The sequence below is a fragment of the Miniopterus natalensis genome, chromosome 9 (genome assembly GCF_054644295.1).
Source record: "Miniopterus natalensis isolate mMinNat1 chromosome 9, mMinNat1.hap1, whole genome shotgun sequence".
Taxonomy (NCBI): domain Eukaryota; kingdom Metazoa; phylum Chordata; class Mammalia; order Chiroptera; family Miniopteridae; genus Miniopterus; species Miniopterus natalensis.
The window spans coordinates 78,317,183-78,336,154 of record NC_142089.1 but is presented as its reverse complement, the minus strand read 5'-3'; the positions used below and the strand labels follow the sequence as shown (position 1 = coordinate 78,336,154).

The window sequence follows — 18,972 nt, the reverse complement described above, 5'->3', positions numbered from 1 at the left end:
CTTCTTTCCAGAAAATGGTGTAGAGTTGTTCTTATCACCAAATTTTAATGTCTGCTGTCTTCGTCTAGACAAGTTCTTTATTTGGCCCCCTTTTTTTAAGTGTAAATTTCTAAAACCTGCATTTGTAAATTTAAGGTGGAATTTCAGTGTTGGCCACTTTGAACTTCGGTATATTCCAGACATGGAAACTAGAGCCGGATTTATTGAAAGCACCTTGAATCCCACTCTGAACAAAGAGTCTGAAATTATCTCAGATGTGGAAGAACAGGAAGCTGCCACAGTGGATACAGTGATAAAAGTCTCTGTTACTGATTGGAAGGTCATGGCCTTTAGCAAGAAGGGAGGACATCTGGAATGGGAGTATCAGGTACCTGAACCACTGAGAATTTATGAACTGTCTCTTCCTTTATCAGTTTGACCAAACACATTGGGTAGCAGGAAATAACTACCATCTTGGATTTTTAACTTGTTCTTTAAGAAATTTGTGTTTTTATACCTGTTAGAATGGCTATTATGAAAAAGACAAAAGAGAGGTGTTGGTGAATAGTGTACAATAGTGTATCTTTGTACACTGCTGGTGGGAATATAAATTGGCATAGCCACTGAAAAACAGTATGAAATTTCCTCAAAATATTAAAAATAGACCTGCCATATGATCCAGCAATCCCCCTTCTGGGCACATTACCAAAGGAAGTGAAATCAGTGTCTCAAAGAAATACCTACACTCCCATGGTCAGTATAGCATTATTCACAATAGCCCAGGTAGGGAATCAGCCTGAGTGTCCATCAGGGAGGAGCGGGTAAGGAAAATGTGGGCGTGTATATACCAGTGGAATAGTACTCGGCCTTAAAAAGGGGACTCCTGTCATTTGCAGCGTTGATGGACCCGAGGGACATTATGCTGAGTGAAATGAGCCAGACACCTATCTCATTTCATCTCACCTATATGTGGAATCAAAAAGTTGAATCCATAGAAGCAGAGATTAGAATGGTGATTGCCAGGAGCTGGGGGGAAGGAGAAATGGGAGATGCTAGTCAAGGGTACAGAGTTTCAGTTATGCAGGATGACTGCCGTCTAGAGATGTGATGGATAGCATGGTGACAAGTGTACTTAATAATTCTATATTGTATACTTGAAATTTGGCAAGAGTATAGATCTTTTTTTAAAAAACTACTTTCTAGCTTTATTGAATATAATTGCCAAATAAAAACTGTATCTATCTGGTTTGTACATTGTAATGATTTGATATACACATACATTGTGAAATGAAGAGAGTAGATAAATGTTCTCACAACACACACAAAATAACTATGTGAGATGATGGGTCTTTTAATTAGCTTGATTATTGATATGTGCTAATCATTTCACAATGTATGTATATATCAAAATATCACATTTTGCCCTGTAAATATATACATTTTTATTTGTCAATTATACCTCAATAACTCTAGTAAAACAAAAATTTTAAATTTGATTTCTTTTAAAATCAAATTTTGGAGTACATAAATAATGCTTGAAATTATTTTTAAAATTTTTTCCACTTTAGTTTTGTACTCCCATTGCATCTGCTTGGTTGGTCAAGGACGGCAAAGTCATTCCCATCAGTCTTTTTGATGATACAAGTTATGCGTCTAATGATGATGTTTTAAAAGATGAAGAAGACATTGTAGAAGCTGCCCGAGGAGCCACAGAAAACAGCGTTTACTTGGGTGAGTGTCTCTTACCTAGTGATAGTACAAATTGACATCTAGATTTGATTCCTACATTGTGCCTATAGTAGTTTTAATTCCTAAATACATTCTCTGCCTTAGGTTGCCCTGAGATCTATACTTGGATTTCCATTCGTGCTATTTTGTTTCAGTTATCCAATTCCAAAACTTAATTACTATAGCTTTTTTTTCTCACCGAGACTTATATATTAGGAAGGCTTAAAAATGTTGCCATTATACATATATATATAGCATGATTTCAAATTACTGATATATCCTCAGAGTCTAAAACTTTCTACATTTGTATTTGTACTTGCAATTTGCTCCTCCCTTAAAGATTATGGTTTTTTTCTGTGTATCTGTACAATTTATCTGAAACATAAAAATAAAATTTTGGAGTGTTTCTGGGCAATTGAAAGCCTTTAATATAATAACTTTTGAAAAACCTTGAATCTAAGTATTTGAACTAGTTTTGGTGGTCAGATACTCACAAACTTCTTTAAGCTCTATTAGTGTGCGAACCCCCATTCTCAATGAAATGCAAAAATTTACAAGATTAACATGTCACACATGTGTTATGATGATATTTGACTGAAGTGTTAGCAGTGTCTCTGGAATTATAGGTGTTTAGGTTTCTTTAAGGAGATGTTACTTCATCTAAGTTGTTAGTCTCATAAAAGTACACTGACTTCTTTTCTTTGAATTTTCCTACTGAATGAGTTCTTCAGTATTGACTAAAAGTTGTTATTCAGTGAGAAACATTGTATGGACCTTGTGTGTAACTTTCCTCCTATATTTTTGTTGAATAGTCTTTGGGTCATTTGAGTGCATCAGGCATAATTCTTCTTTGAAAAGAGCTGTATAACATATGAAAGATAACTGGAATTAATCTAATATTATTAAATCAAAATGAACCTTTTTGAAAAATTATTAGTGCTTGATTCTAAACATAATTGACAGTGTTCTGGTTGATTCAGGAATGTACAGAGGCCAGCTGTATCTGCAGTCATCAGTCAGAATTTCAGAAAAGTTTCCTACAAATCCCAAGGCCTTGGAATCTGTTGATAATGAAAATGCAATTATTCCTTTACCAACAATCAAATGGAAACCCTTAATTCGTAAGTGAATTGTAAACTTTTTTAAAGTTTATTAACACGTTCAGAGGCCTAATCATGAGTGTCTTTGCCCTAGCATTGAGTGTCACAGAGATCACAACTTTATATTCTCTATATTTTCTGATTGACTAGGAAGGTATTTCAGATGCTAATGAATTTTATTTTTAATCTTCATCGAAGACATGCTTAGAGAGAAGAAGGGGGTGGGGAGGGAGAGAGAGAGAAACATTGATCAGTTGCCCTCCATAGGCGCCCCAACTGGGGATCAAACCTGCAACCCAGGTATTTGCCCTGACCAGGAATTGAATCTGCAACCTTTCAGTGCACAGTACAACGCTCAACCAACTGAGCCACTCTGGCCAGGCAGATGTGAATGAATTTTAATTAGCATTTAGAACAGCAATTGAAAACTTGAAACAGCAATTGCTTCGCTAGAACTCAGTGTTAATAAAATATTTCTCTGTACAACTTAGAAAAACTTTAAACCATTCACTGGCTATGCTGAAATATCAGTTAGCTCTTAACCTACTTATGTCAAGAATATTTATGAAAAAATAATCTGGTTGTCACATCATATTCTTTGAAACACTTAATAAATTGAAATCAAATACTAGGCCACCTACTTTCTTCAGTTATCTTTTTGTACTTTGTGTACATTTTTTATCACACGCTTTTAATTACTTGTTTGAAGGATTCATTCATTGTCTCTACAAGATGCTTTTCAGGGGAGAGAGCCTGGGGCCGTTTGTTTGACTTACACGCTTGAACTGAACTGTGGTTGAATATCTGTTTTTTGAATGAATGGGGTACACGGGTTTTTGTGAAAGTCATAGCAGCTAAGCTTTTACGTTTTCTTTTAGATTCTCCTTCCAGGACTCCTGTCTTGGTGGGGCCTGATGAGTTTGACAAATGTCTTAGTAATGATAAGTTTTCTCATGAAGAGTACAGTAATGGCGCGCTTTCAGTCTTGCAGTATCCATATGGTAAGTGTGATTACTCTTGGATTGAAAATGCTGTGTTGCTTCTAATTTATTTCTGTATTAATTTGAAATTAATTAATAGAATTCAAATGAAAAGTAGTCAATTGGGAGGTAGAAAGTAAAATACCATGGAAGGCAATATTGTGAATGGCGGCCAAGGTACAAACTCCAAAGTCAGATTGCCAGGGTTCAGCTCTGTTTTGCCACATACTGGGCTGGGCACCTAACTTGACTGTCTCAGTTCCTCCATCCATAAACCAAGGATGGCGATCCTCATGTCTGTTTATTGGGTATTGTGAGGTCCAAGTGAGATAATGCATGTACAGCCTTCACACCGTGCCTGGCAATAAGGGTTCAGTAAGCACTAGTTCTTCTTACTAGTTCTTATTTAATTTTCAGCCTATATAGTATAGTTGATATAAAATCAGTCAGTATAATGAAGAAAACAGGTGTCTCCATAGAGCTATGTGAAAATGCTATAAAATGAAGTGGTTTTCATTTTGTTCTGAGACAAGGAAAATTATTGCAAACGTCAAGAATAGGTGAACTTTGGCACAAAATACATTCCTATGTATTTAAAGTTAGGGTATATTTATAATACGAAAGTCTTTTGAACGGTTAGATATAAAAAAGCCCTAACATCTGCATTAGACAAAAACATAGCGTCCTCATCAGTTACCTGAGATGCTAGGACTGGGAAATTATTGTAGAACTTAAATTGATAGAAAACAAAGCGCTCTGAACTAGAAACAGCAGCCTTTATCTGACTTGATCAGAATTCCAGGTAAGAGAGAGCTGTGTAATCTGCCCATATAGTGCAATAGAGGAGACAAAAAGGCCACTTTCTAGGGCAAACTCAGCGTGAAATGAACCAAGGGGTGTGATGGAGATGTTTTCCTTTCAGCCCATCAGGAATGATTCATGGTAAAATCTGGCATGTGATTGATGCTAAATGAAAGTAAAGTTTAAAACCCTTCAAGAAAGTTGAGTACTTTCTTGCATTTAAAGGATTTAATTATTGAGGTAATCAGTGGGATACCGTGGACATTTTTTCTACTCTTATTATTTAGTGTAAAGAAAATTTACGATGCTTATGGAATAAAGGAAAATATATTTGCATAATGAAAAAGTCACATGAATGTGGCTATGGAATGTGTTAAAGAGATGAAACTTTTACAAAAGGAATTAATGTATAAGTCATAGGAAAATTGATAATTTTTAATAATTAAAGATGAATCTACTTTGGTTTATCTTTTTAGAAATTAAAACAACTTTTTAATGTTTGTTTTTGAAGATAATGGTTATTATCTACCATACTACCAGAGGGAAAGGAGCAAACGGAGCACAAGGAACACACACATCACAGTCAGATTTCTGGAGAACCCAAATTACAGCAAGAATGTCCGCAAAAAGGACCCTGTTCTCCTCTTACACTGGTGGAAAGAAATAGCTGGAACTATTCTGTTTTGTATCATAGCAACAACTTTTATTGTGCGCAGAATTTTTCATCCTCACCCTCACAGAGTAAGACATATTTTGGAATCTAATTTATTTCAAAGTGATGAGAATTTTAAAAACTAAGTATGGGGGGAGAGGGTGCATTTACTTAAGTTTTACCATAAAATCCTGTTGCCTGCATGCCGTTTCCACTTCTTTGCATTACTCATCAACCACTGCAGTCGCCCCCACCCTGCCATGCCCCTCCATTTCACAAGGGACATGCCGTATTTTTTGTCTTATAAAGCTTTTCTTTTTCTCAATATTATTATTCTTTTTTCAATGTTATTTTATAGCCTAAGGTAGTTAGCTGACTTTCATTCAGCTTTGTACTGATAGTGATTTTCCCCCTACCTTATCAGCAAAGGAAGGAATCTGAGACTCAGTGTCAGACTGAAAATAAGTATGATTCTCTGAGTGGAGAAACTAATGACAGCAGCTGGAACGACATGAAAAACTCTGGATATATATCACGGTAAGAGTCTGGTCATAACACATGCATGTGCTACAGCTTCTGGTGGCAACTGTTTGGATCAGCGAAGAGATGGCCTCCAAAGTGAGATCTTGTTTAACTGTTTTTAAATGTGTGAATATCTAGGAAAATAAAACATAGATTTAACCCTCAGGTAACTTAAACTTATTCAAAGTGGTATGTACCCTAAAATGGATACAAATGGAGTGTTACAGAAGTTTAGCATTTCAGCCACCAAATTAAGTTTTTATCAGATAAATTAATTGTTGAGGGTCTACCATATACTGAGCTTGGCATTAAGAACACTAAATAATAATCACTGTGTTATTAGACTATGATATAAATCTCCATATGTTACTTAATCTTCAGTTATTTCATCTTTATTCTGTCTAGAGTTAGAAGTAGGAGGGTGGGTGAAATATACCAATAGAATAGAACATTTTTAAAAGCAGAAGAGGTAAGTGAGTTGCCTAACAAGTAGTCAGTTTGAGTAATTGAAAGTGAAATAAAAGTAGAGCCTCTGAGCAGTGTGTCACGTGTGCAGATATTGGTGCGCATGAGACAGGAAGTGGTGCTGAGGTTCACTTTTCATGTTACATGGTTATCGCTGCTCTTCCCCTTTGTATTGGTATTATACTTAGTACTTTAGTAAATTAGGACAAGGAAAAGATATGGAAACTTCCTGCTTAATAAGTAGTGTAATGGTTTTATGACAGAAAAGATTGAAAATTATAGCTAAAATGTGTGATCAATTTGTTTTAACTGCTCATTTCTTAAAGCAGTATTTACTAGGTGCCCAACAAATGGTAGGGGCTTTCCGATCCTTGCCAATAAAGATGCTGACTATGTGTGGGTGGCCAGCAATACCAGCAGGCGGTGAGTGGGTGGAGAATAAGGTACCCGGCAGCTCCTGGTGGGTGATCTACAGAGGCATTCATCATTTATTCAGCATTTACTCTGAACACTGGGGGACAGTATTTCAGGCTGAGGGAGAAAGAAGGACTGGGCCTCTCCTGGAGGGCCTTAAAGTCTAGGGGGGGAGATAATACTGGGTAAGAAACATAAAGATATTAGAAAAAGCCATGAACTAAGTAACTAACTCTGGTTGTGATGACTCAAGAGGGCATCATAAATGAGATCACGTTTTAATTGAACCCTAATTCATGTGTGAGTAAGAGGTAGGTAGGTAGAGACAGAGGGAGGAGTGAGGGACGATGAATAGATACATCTCAGCTGTCATGAAGAGAATCAAGTGGCCTTATTTCCCTTTAACTTTCTTTATTATGAAGGGTAGAGCTATTTTTAAAAGACAGTAGCTCTGCACTAATACTTAGTGTATGTTCCGTGCCTAGTATGGTCTAGGCATTATTAAGAGAATGAGCTCTGGATTCAGTACTGAGTCCTGGTCCCAACTTTTTGTTTATCAGTTGGGACCTTCAACAAGCTGATACGTATAGAGTCTATAAGCATATATAAGATGTTTCTCTTTCAGAAGATAGATCCATTTTCATATGAATGTTTTCTTTAACATAGGAAGATAATTCAGTTGGCCCTCCAGGAGTAGAACATGAATTTCATGGGCTTTTGCAGTTGGGGAGATAGATTTGTACTGAAGTGCCTTGTCTTGCAGTTTTTAGGGGTTCAGATTTCTACTCTTCATTCTCTGTGGAGGTCCATGGAGGGTTGGGATCTATTGCCTCTACTCCCTAACTCCATGCTCTAACCAGCCAAGCCAACTACTAAATTAACATGAGTGCAAATCATAAGTAGTAAATTTCGCTTTATAAGGGATTTCAAATATAATCTAATTCAACTCTTCCCCATAGGGCTGGAAGGATAACTTCCACTGTGTGCATTCACTCATTCACTTATTAACTCATGCATTATTTAGTAGATATTTGCTAGACCTTCTACTTGCCAGGTAAACCCAGGCTCTGAAAATGCAAAGGGACATGAGAATGCATTCCTGTTTTTCAGGGCCCCCACAACCCAATGGTCATGGGGGGAGTGAGCTGCATACAAATAACTGCAAAATATTGAGATTAAGTTTAAATAGTTCAAAGTATTATGTGCAAAGTGCTATGAGAACATTGACACAGGGGTGTTGGAAGGGCTTACAGAGGTAGTGAGATGAGCAGAATGAAGTAAGAATAGTTTCATTAGGTACAAAGAAGTAGGCCATCCCATTAGAGCAAATAGCAGAAGCAAAAGTTCTCAAGTTGTGAGAGAGCCTGGTACAGGTTGGTTGGAAAATACAGTGCAGATAAATGAGGTCAGGCACTAAAGGGGAAATAGACTACAGCATGGAGGGCCATCTGTAAGTGACCGATGGCAAATCAGCTTCTGTCTGAATAAGAGCATACTGACTCATGAGGCAGCCCAGCTCGTTACAGATAGCTTTGGTTCCTAGAGGGATTTCTGGCTTGAAAAGTACTTAATTATAATAGGATTGATTGGATTTGTTCCATAAAACTTACAGGCACTGACATAAAATTGAAACACATTTTTTGTATTGAATACAGAATACCACAGGAGTTAAAAGGTTAGAGAAGTAAAGATAGAATATTTTGGTAGATGATGGAAGGTATTGGATAGGACAGAACAGTAGTACAGTTACTTTAAGAACAAGTGATTAACAAGTGATTCCCAGTGAAGCAGAAGCTTTTATATTTTTTTATAAATTTCCTAAGGAAAAAGTTAGAATGTGTTTGCTTAGCTTATGCAAACAGAAGAACAAAGAATGCAATGAGTAGAACTTATACTCTTTATTAAAATAAGTTCTGTGTGACTTACTGAATTTATATATTTATATATCATAATATAAGATTGAACTGCTTATTAACCACACTACAAAATTTAAAACTACTTAATTAATTATTATTAAATTTTTTTTTAGATATCTAACAGATTTTGAGCCAATTCAGTGCATGGGTCGTGGTGGGTTTGGAGTTGTCTTTGAAGCTAGAAACAAAGTGGACGACTGCAATTATGCTATCAAGAGAATTCGCCTCCCCAACAGGTAATGGGCGGTACTTTTTGAAAACTTGGAGTTAGCACTGTACAATCTAGTCAAAGGGATGTGTCCTCCTTCTTGCACTCCAGAGAGAGTTCCTAAACTTCTGAATCCTATGTTCTCAGTGCTACCAGGTAACCAGCTGTCTAAAAGATGTGATCAACTTCGGTTGCTTTAAACCTACTTTTTAAAGTGTGCCCTTGTTTTTTATTTTTAACAACTCAGAACTTTCCCGTAGTGAATTTTAATAACTATAGATTTTAATACATAATGTCAAAAAACAATATGTATTTATTGTGGAAAATAAGGAAAAGTATTAAAACAAAAATTTTCTATTTTTTCCTACCCAGTAATAACCACTATTAGCATTTTAGAGTATTTCCTTTTGATTTTTTTTCTGGTCATAAGCTTACCTAATTATCAATTCAGTACAGTTTCGTCTCTTGCTTTCTTCATTGTGTCCTCAACATTTTCCAAGTTAATAAGAGTATTTTATTAAAATTTTAAAATATGTTAAATGTATTTTATAGCTGGGTGATAGCCCAGTTAATACATGTTTCATATAATGTTTAACCATTTGTTACTGTTCAACCTTTAAGTTCCCAATTTGTTGGAATTAAAAATAACTTTGCAGTGTTCATCTTTTATATAAGTATTTGGTCACAGCTGTTTCCTTGGGATAGATTCCTAGAAGTAAAATTTCTGGCTCAGAACAGTTGATACTTAAGATGATGAGCTTTCAGTGGAGCCTTCCTTTCCACATAGTATAGAAGGCTCCTGTAGATTCCTTTCTCTTTCTTTTTCTTTTTAAAATTTTTATTGAATTTATTGGGGTGACATTGGTTAATAACATTATATAGGTTTCAGGTGTACAGTTCTGTAACACATCATCTCTGTATTGCATTGTGTGCTCACCACCCCGCATGAAGTCCCCCGCCATCACCGTTCGTCCCCTTTCCCTCTGGTCATCACCAGGCTGTTGTCTGTATCTGAGTTGTTGTTTTTCTTATTTGTTGGTTTGTTTGTTTAGTCCCTTCACCTTTTTCTCCCAGCCCCCCAACCCCCTTGCCCTATAACAGCTGTCAGTATGTTCTCTATGAGTCTGTTTCTATTTTGTTTGTTAGCTTATTTTGTTCTTTAGATTCCACACACGATTTCACTCAAGAATCGTGGATTCTTGAATAAATGTGCACTAATTGCTGGGCTGTTCTAACTGGTAGTCAGATGTTCTATCCAACAGATAGGGACACAGATGGGATGGTTTGAGTGCTATGGGACTAATTCTTTTCTTTGATATATAATTGTTGAGTAGTTTAAATATTCATTTATTTTTAAATATGTCTTTATCGATTTCAGAGAGAGGAAAGGAGAGGGAGAGAGAGAGATAGAAACATCAATGATGAGAGAGTCATTGATCGAGCCCGCAACCCGGGCATGTGCCCTGACCGGGAATCCAACCCCGATTGCCTGGATCCTAGGTCGACACTCAACCGCTGAGCCACGCCCGGCCAGGCAGTAGTTTAAATATTTACACATGCAAGGCACCGCATAGGAAGGCGTCTGTGCTCAAGAACCTGTAACTATTTGAGGCTTTCATATACATACTCAGATAATTACAGTGCAAGGGAGAGTGTGACCCATGACTTAGCTAAGTAAATAGTTTCTCATGAAGAAAGCAGATGTCCCTGAAAGGCAGTCAAGGAAGGCAAGATTTATGGGGGTAGAGACATCTGCTCTGAGTGTTCAAGAGTAGCCTGCCCCTCAGAAGCCAGATGTGCAGGGGAGGGATGGCCAGGTACTTGAAGAGGCCTGAGCAGAGGCTTTAGGCAGGCACTCAGGTAGTAAAGAGGACCTTGCGTGTTCTGGCAAGGGTGGAGCAAAGGGTAAGGTGGATATGGAAGAGAAGATGGAAAAGATGGGTTCCAGCACCTTAAATGTCAAGCAAAGAAGTTCAGATTTCATTTTGTAGACAGTCATGCCTCTCAACAGAAGAATGCCAACAGTGATCAAAGTGGAGGTGCCCTGGAGGTGGTGTGGAGATGGCTGATGTGAGGAGCAGGTCAGAGACAAAAATGTTAGTCAGGAGATGTACTGTTACAAAAGTTTAGTCTTAAGATACAGAACATTAGTACAGCCGCAGTGGGGACAGATGAGAAAGGAATGAGTGTAAAGAATTGAAAAGGAGGAGCTGATCGGATTTGGTAACTAACTGAATGTGAGCACCTGGGAGTCGACGAATTCAGGAACATTCCAGGATTCTCAGAGAGCGGACAGTAACAACGAAGCACAGGGGGAAAGTGGGAATAGCTGACCACCTCCTGGGTATAACTTGTACTTACGTTGTTCAGGTGATAGCGAGATCCCTAGAAATATGAGAGTAGAGCCATCCTCAAAGCTATCCCAGTAAAAGGTCAAACGCTTTTGAGTTCAGTTTCATTGCCTGACATTCAGGAGTTGAGGCTTGCTTCAAGCAAACATGCTAGGACAGGCTCTTTGGATTGCAATAAGTTCCCTGTTGGGTGATCTCTCTCCATCTTCCTGAGCTGCGACACTGAGCTCTGTTTTCCAAATACTTCACTTTGTTCCTGTTCATTAGAAAACATTAAGCAATTACCTTTAAAGGTCTGTTAGTTACCCATTTTTAATGAGTCAAGAAAGCTTTTTTTAAAAAAATGAAGCAATAGATGTGCTTGTAGCACTAATTTCTAGAACAAAAAAAAAACAAAAAAACACTAAATGTATTTTTTTTAAGTATAGGACTTAATATTGACTTTTCAGAATTATGCCACTAGGCTAATTCATCTGTTTCTAATTTTAGATCCTAGGGAGAATTTTATTTCGAACTATTGGATATGATTACTTCTTCAGATCACAGCAGTGTCTTTCTTCTCTGTTTTAGGGAATTGGCTCGGGAAAAGGTAATGCGAGAAGTTAAAGCCTTAGCCAAGCTTGAGCACCCAGGAATCGTCAGATACTTCAATGCTTGGTTGGAAGCTCCACCAGAGGAGTGGCAAGAAAAAATGGATGAAATTTGGCTGAAAGATGAAAGGTAACATTGTTAGACATAGACTTAAAAACTAGCATTTTCTTTCAGGTTAGTTTTTTGCTTATGCAAACAAAATATTATTTCTATAATTTTGTAGATGACTTTTTTAAAAAGAAAAATAACAGCAGATTACTATTCTCTCTCACCATGTTTTGGAACATTCTCCAGTCACTTGTTAAGTGAAAGTTCATTTAATATTTAAACATGATTTTTTTTTTCCTTTTTTATCCAGAACATGAATTTTTTATTAAATTTATTGGGTGGCATGGGTTAATAACATATAACTTTCAAGTGTACAAGTCTATAATACATAATCTCTATAGTGCATTGTGTGCTCACCACCCAAAGTCTAGCCTCCCTCCATCACCATGTACTTGACCCCCTTTACTCTCTTCCTCCTACCCCCAGCCCCCTTTCCCTCTGATAATCACCCTTCTGTTGTCTGTGTCTCTGAGTTAATATGTTTGCTTTATGTGTGTATAGCTTTCTGTTTTATAATCCCACATATGAGTGAAATCATGTGGTCATTTTCCATCTGATTTATTTTGCTTAGTGTGATACTCTCAAGATCCATCCATGTTATCTCAAATGGTAGTATTCCATCCTTTCTTATGACTGAGTAGTATTCCATGGTATATATGTACCACATCTTCTTTATCCAATCATCTATCAAAGGACACTTAGGTTGTTTCCATGTTTTGGCCACCAGGTATAATGCTGCAGTGAACAGAAGGGTACGTGTATCTTTACAAATAAATGTTTTCCAAATTTTCAGGTAGATACCCAGAAGAGGGATTACTGGGTCATATGATAGCTCTATTTTTAAATTAAAAAAAAAATTTAATTACAGTTTATAGTCAATATTATTCTGTATTAGTTTTAGATATAGAGCATGATAGACAACCATGTCTGTTCTTAGTTTTTTGAGAAACCTACATACTGTTTGCCATGGTGGCTGCACCAGTTTACATTCCCACCAGCCGTGTATGAAGGTTTCTTTTTCTCCACACCCTCTCCAACACTTTTTATTTCTTGTCTTATTGATAATAGCCATCCTAAAAGTATAAGGTGGTATCTCATTGGGGTTTTGATTTGACTCTCCCTTATACCTAGTGAAGTTGAGCATCTTTTATGTGTTGGCCGTTTGTATGTCTTCTTGGGGAAAGTATCTGTTCAGGTCCTCTGCTCATTTTTTAATTGGATTATTTGTTTGCTTGTTGAGTTGTATGAGTCGTTTAATATATTTTGGATATTAGCCCCTTATCAGAGGTATTGTTTGCAAATATCTTCTCCCATTCAGTTGGATGCCTGTTTGTTTTGTTTATAGTTCCTTTTGCTGTGCAGAAGCTTTTTAGTTTGATGCAGCCCCGTTCATTTATTTTTTATTTTACTTCTTTTGCCTTTGTTCATAAAATCCTCTCTGAGACCAAGATCTATAAATTTAGTATGTATGTTTTCTTAAGTCTTTAATCCATTTTCGGTTAATATTTATATATGGTGTTAAGTAGCAGCCTAGTTTCATTCTTTTGCATGTAGCTTTGTAATTTTCCCAACACCATTTATTGAAGAGACTCTCTTTTCTCCATTGTATGTTTTTGGCTCCTTTGTTGAAAATTACTTGCCGATATACATGTGGATTTACTTCTGGGCTCTCAATTCTGTTCCATTGGCTTGTGTATCTGTTTTTTGTTCAATTTAAAAAACAAAAAATGCTGTTGGGATTTTGACAGCGATTGCATTAAATCTGTATATTGCTTTAGGTGATATGGCCATTTTAACTATGTTGGTTCTTCCTGTCCATGACAGGGAATATCTTTCTATTTCTTTGTCTTCTTCCATCTATTTCCAGTGTCCTGTACTTTTCAGTGTATAGGTCCTTCACATCTTTTGCTGAGTTTATTCCTAGCTATTTTATTATTTTTGTTGTGATTGGAAATGAAATTGTTTTGTTCGTTTCTTTTTCGAATATTTTATTGTTAGAAAAAGGAATGCAACAGATTTTGTGCATTTTGTATTCTGCCACTTCATTGCATTTGTTATTGTTTCTAATAGTTTTTTGGTGGAGTCTTTAGGATTTTCTATGTACAGAATCATGTCATCTGCAAAGGTTGCAGCTTTCCTTCTTCAGTCCCAATTTGGATGCCTTTTACTTCTTTCTCCTGCCTGATTGCTCTGGCCAACACTTTTAGTCCTGTGCTGAATACATGTGGCATAGTGGGCATCCTTGTCTTGTTCCTGATCTAGAGGAAAAACTTTCAGTTTTTCACCATTGAGTGTGATATTAGCTGAGGATTTGTCATATATGGCCTTTATTATGTTGAGGTACTTTTCTTCTATACCCATTTTATTGACAATTTTAATCATAAATGCTTTTTCTCTATTTATTGACATATGATTTTTATCCTTTATTTTGTTAATGTGGTATATTAACATTGATCGACTTGCATATGTTAAACCATCCTTGCGCCACTGGAATGAACCCACTCGATCGTGATGTATGATGCTTTTAATGTATTGTTCTATTCCGTTTGCTAGTGTGTTGCTTAGGATTTTTGCATCTATAACCATCAGAGAGATTGGTCTGTAATTTGTGTGTGTTACCCTTGCCAGGTTTTGATATCAAGGTAATGTTGGCTTCATAGGATGAGTTAGGAATTATTGCTGCTTCTTCAGTTTTTTGGAAGAGTTTGAAAAGGATAAGTATTAAATCTTTGAATATTTGGTAGAGTTTACTAGTGAAGCCATCTGGTCCTCAGCTTTTATTTTTGGGCAGTTTTTGGTGGTTGTTTCAATTTCCTGGCTGTTGATCAGTCTGTTTAGATTTTTCAGTTCTTCATGATTCAGTCTAGGAAGGTTATATATTTTTAAGAAATTGTCCATTTATTCTAGGTTATTGAATTTGGTGGCTTACAGCCTTTCATAGTATTCTTTTTTTCTTTTCTTTTTTTAAGCTTCACCTGAGAATATTTTTCCCATTGCTTTTCAGAGTGTGGAAGGGAGAGAGGGAAAGAGAGAGAGAAACATCAATGTGAGAGAGACACAGTGATTGGGTGCCTCCCTCATGGGCCTGCAACTGAGGTACGTGCCACTGGCCGGAATCCCACCGGGACCCTTCAGTCTCAGGGCTGACGCTCTAACCACGGAGCCAACCAGCCAGGGCAGTAGTAGTCTTGTGTAGGCCTTTGTATTTCTGTGGTGTCCGTTCTAACTTCTCTGTCATTTATGATTTTGTTTGAGTCTTTTCTCTTTTTTCCTTAGTGAGTCAAGCCAGAGGTTTGTCGATTTTATTAATTCTTTCAAAGAACCAGCTCTTTGTTGCATTATTTTTTTCTATTGTATTTTTGTTTTCTATTTCATTTAATTCTCCTCTAATTTTTACTTCGGCTTCACTTGTTCTTTTTCTGTTTCTTTAAGGTGAAATGTTAGGTTGTTTATTTGAGATTTTTCTTATTTCTTGTGGTAGGCCTATAATGCTGTAACCTTCCCTCTTATTACTGCTTTTGCTCCATCCCCCAAATTTTGACATTTCGGACTGTCATTCTCATTTGTCTCTGTGTATCTTTCGATCTCTCCTTTTATTTATTCTTTTACCCAGTAGTTGTTTAGTAGCATGTTCTTTAACTTCCGCCTTTGTGGTTTTTCCATCTTTCTTTTTGCAGTTGGTTTCCAGTTTCAAATCATTGCGGTCAGAGAATATGCTTGGTATAACTTCAGTCTTCTTAAATTTGTTGAGACTAGTTTTGTGCCCCAATGTATAGTCTGTCCCTGAGAATGTTCCATGTGCACTAGAGAAGAGTGTATATGCTGGTGTTCTCAGATGACGAGCTCTGTAAATAGCGATTATGCTCATTTGGTTTAATGTGTTATGTAAAGCCGATATTTTCTTACTGATTTTCTGTTTGGATATCTATCTATTGCTGTCAGTGGGATATTTAGGTCTCCTATTATATTGTATTTGTCAGTTTCTCCCTTTAGTTCTGTTGGTAGTTGCTTTATATATTTTGGTGTTCCCAGGTTGAGTGCATATTTATTATTAAGTGTTATGTCTTCCTGATGTATTGTCCCCTTCATCATTATAAAATGTCTGTCTTTGTCTCCTGTTACCTTTTTTATCTTGAAATCTATTTTGTCTGATTTAATTATGGCTACACTTGCTTTCCTCTGGATGCCATTTGCTTGGAGTATTATCTTGCACCCCTTCTCTTTGAATCTTTGTTTGTCTTTGTAGTTGAGATGTGTCTCCTAAAAGCAGAATATAATTGGGTTTTGTTTGTTTGTTTTTTGTTTTTGTTTTTTAAACCTATCCCAAGACCCTGTGCCTTTTAATTGGTGAATTCAGTCCATTTTCATTTAGGGCAACTATGGATGTATGAGGATTTCCCATCTCCATTTTATCTTTTGTTTTCTGGTAGGTCTGTGTCTCCATTGTTTTTTATCTTTGTGTTCCTATCTGTTGTTTGAGTTTGTTGGTATACTATGATTTTATCCTATTTCCTCTTTTTTTGTTATGTGTCTCAGTTCTAGATTTTTATTAAGTTCTTCAGCTCCAAAATTTCTGGGTTGTTTTTTTTTTATAGTTTGTTTTCCAGAGATTTTTCATTTTCTTTCTGAGCCTTCTTGTAACCTTGGTTGTTTATTATGCTTGATAGATTATTTTTCCGCCTGGGAATTTGTGGAAGTGAAATCTTACTATCTTTTAAGTATTTTACTCTATTGGTTAGCAGGTTGATAGGTAGATGTCTTTCTTTTGTTTTCCAGTAGGTGGTGCTGAAGCACAAGTTTTATTTTTTTCTTACCTGTCTTCTGGAATATCTGTGGGGTACAGAATGCCTAGGTTACCCTAGGAAGTGCGCATTGCCCTTGTGACTGGTTGCCTGGGTCTCCGGCCACCACCCCTGTGGTGGGATGTGATGGGTCTCTATGGGTCTCTTGGCCTGTGTGTTCCCACTTCCGTTCCTGTAGCCAGAAGTTGCAGGCAGAGCTGATCTATCTGAGTTGACACCAGGGTCCCCTGGATGTGTGGATGACGGGCTGGAGAGGAGGGAACGAGTTTGGTTGTCTGTGGCTTTTTTCCTTTTAGTGGGTTTAGCTGCAGTGAGTACAGACCACTTTAGCTGGAAAGTTTTTCCTGACCCTTTGTGATCTTCTGAGGAAGGATTTTACTGCCGGGCAGGCCAGAGGGGGACATGTGGGCAGGTTCCTGCATCTGAAATCCTCTGTCAGATGATGGTGGGTTTGGCATGCTGCCACCCTTTGCACCACTTTTCTGCCTTGACTCTGGGCTCAGCCTCAGTGTGTGCCAGTCTAGCCCCAATGCTGTGTCTGCCTTTCCAGAGTGCCCAGTGAGAGCCCCCCCATTTGCTTCCCACCCTTCATTGGTATTGTGTCAGCTGGGCCGTGGCATGTGCCTGATTGGATCTGCAACTCCTGTCTATGTCCTTCGTGTCCTATCTCCCCTGTTCACCTGATATATCCACCATGGTCAGATGTCTCTTTGTGGATCTCTCAGACATGTTCGTGTGTTGAGCAGAGAATCGGTCATTTGTTGATTATAACTGTCTATCTTGATGTAAATTCAGGGGAGAGAAACCTGGAGGCCCTCCTACGTATGATGCTACTGATGTCACTGAGCCAGATTGGGAATTTAAAATTTTTAGTAGACAGGGCTCTGTGAATTGTAATTCACTGAAGGATCTAACATAACCTTGTGCAACCGGAAGATAATTCCTATATTAAATATGCTCTGCAGGAGGGAAGGCCCTTTCAAAAACTACTGACGGAGAACAAAGAGGAACAAGTTGCAAACAGACTATTTACCTATTGGCTGGAGTAAAATTCCTGCCTTAAAGAACCAAACACAGCCCTTCTTCAGTGACACATGTTATAGACTAGGCCGATAGCCAGACCATGGAAGGATCCAGTGAAGTGGCCTCTTGTCTCCAAGCCCTGTGAGCTTCTGCCCCAATGGGTCAGGGCTTCAGAGTCACAGCCACCAAGGGCTCTTGTCCTTGGTTTTCCTTCAGTGCTTTGGGTTGTACATGAAGGCCTTGACTGCCCCTGCGTTGCAATCCCGGATAATAGCTCCAAGTATAAATTAATGTCTTAAATTGTGTTTTTTAGAAGGAATGTGATGTTCTTTGTCTCATAGCATGTTTTGGTTTTAATCTATTTGCCCTTTGTGTTTTAGTAACTGGCTTTATTGTAGTTGAAGCTTTTAAAACAAAGGGTGTATTTCACATAATTTAGTCAACACCTGTTTACTCTTATCCTTGTGTATCTCTCCGACTTTTAGCACAGACTGGCCACTCAGTTCTCCTAGTCCAATGGATGCACCATCAGTTAAAATACGCAGAATGGATCCTTTCTCCACAAAGGAACATATTGAAATCATAGCTCCTTCGTCACAAAGAAGCAGGTCTTTTTCAGTAGGGATTTCCTGTGGCCAGACAAGTTCATCGGAGAGCCACTTCTCTCCAGTGGAATTTTCTGGACTGGACTGGGGAGACACCAGTGAGTCAGTGGGTGCCGTGTGCAACCTCCAGGACAGCTGCCTCACAGACTGTGATGTGGATGATGGCACTGTGGAAGGCAGCGAGGAGGGGCACTCCTTCGAACTCTGTTCTTCTGGAGCTTCTCCTTCTGTGAGGTCCAGGGAGAGAACCTCCTCTTCCATAGTGTTTGAAGATTCAGGCTGTGATAATGCGTCCAGTAAAGAAGAGCCCAAAACTAACCGGCTGCACATTGGCAACCATTGTACTAATAAACTGCCTCCCACCAAACATTCCAGTAGCAAATCTTCAGACCCTACTCTGTCTATTTCTCTTCCAAGACCAACCACTTTAAGTCTTGATCTCACTAAAAACACTGCAGAAAAGCTGCAGCCCAGCTCCCCGAAGGTGTATCTTTACATTCAGATGCAGCTGTGCAGAAAAGAGAACCTCAAGGACTGGATGAACAGCAGGTGCAGCATGGAGGAGAGGGGGCTGGGCACATGCCTGCACATCTTCCTGCAGATCGCAGAGGCGGTGGAGTTCCTGCATAGCAAGGGGCTCATGCACAGGGACCTCAAGGTCGGTACTATGCGGCGTCACCCATGGGCTGCGAGCTGGCATTTTGGGCAGTACCCCTGAGAGTGGAGG

At 38.0% G+C, this 18,972-nt stretch overlaps 1 protein-coding gene across 1 annotated transcript in view; it reads left to right on the top strand.

Moving 5' to 3' along the window:
* EIF2AK3 (eukaryotic translation initiation factor 2 alpha kinase 3) overlaps positions 1-18,972 on the top strand; it is a 72,630-nt gene that overhangs the window by 38,058 nt on the left and 15,600 nt on the right. Inside the window, exons 5-13 of the mRNA XM_087820687.1 lie at positions 136-367; positions 1,548-1,710; positions 2,688-2,828; positions 3,686-3,808; positions 5,100-5,329; positions 5,665-5,777; positions 8,671-8,793; positions 11,687-11,836; positions 18,126-18,903. Coding sequence (XP_087676813.1) covers positions 136-367; positions 1,548-1,710; positions 2,688-2,828; positions 3,686-3,808; positions 5,100-5,329; positions 5,665-5,777; positions 8,671-8,793; positions 11,687-11,836; positions 18,126-18,903 — 2,053 coding nt within the window. The remainder of the gene's footprint in view (positions 1-135; positions 368-1,547; positions 1,711-2,687; positions 2,829-3,685; positions 3,809-5,099; positions 5,330-5,664; positions 5,778-8,670; positions 8,794-11,686; positions 11,837-18,125; positions 18,904-18,972) is intronic.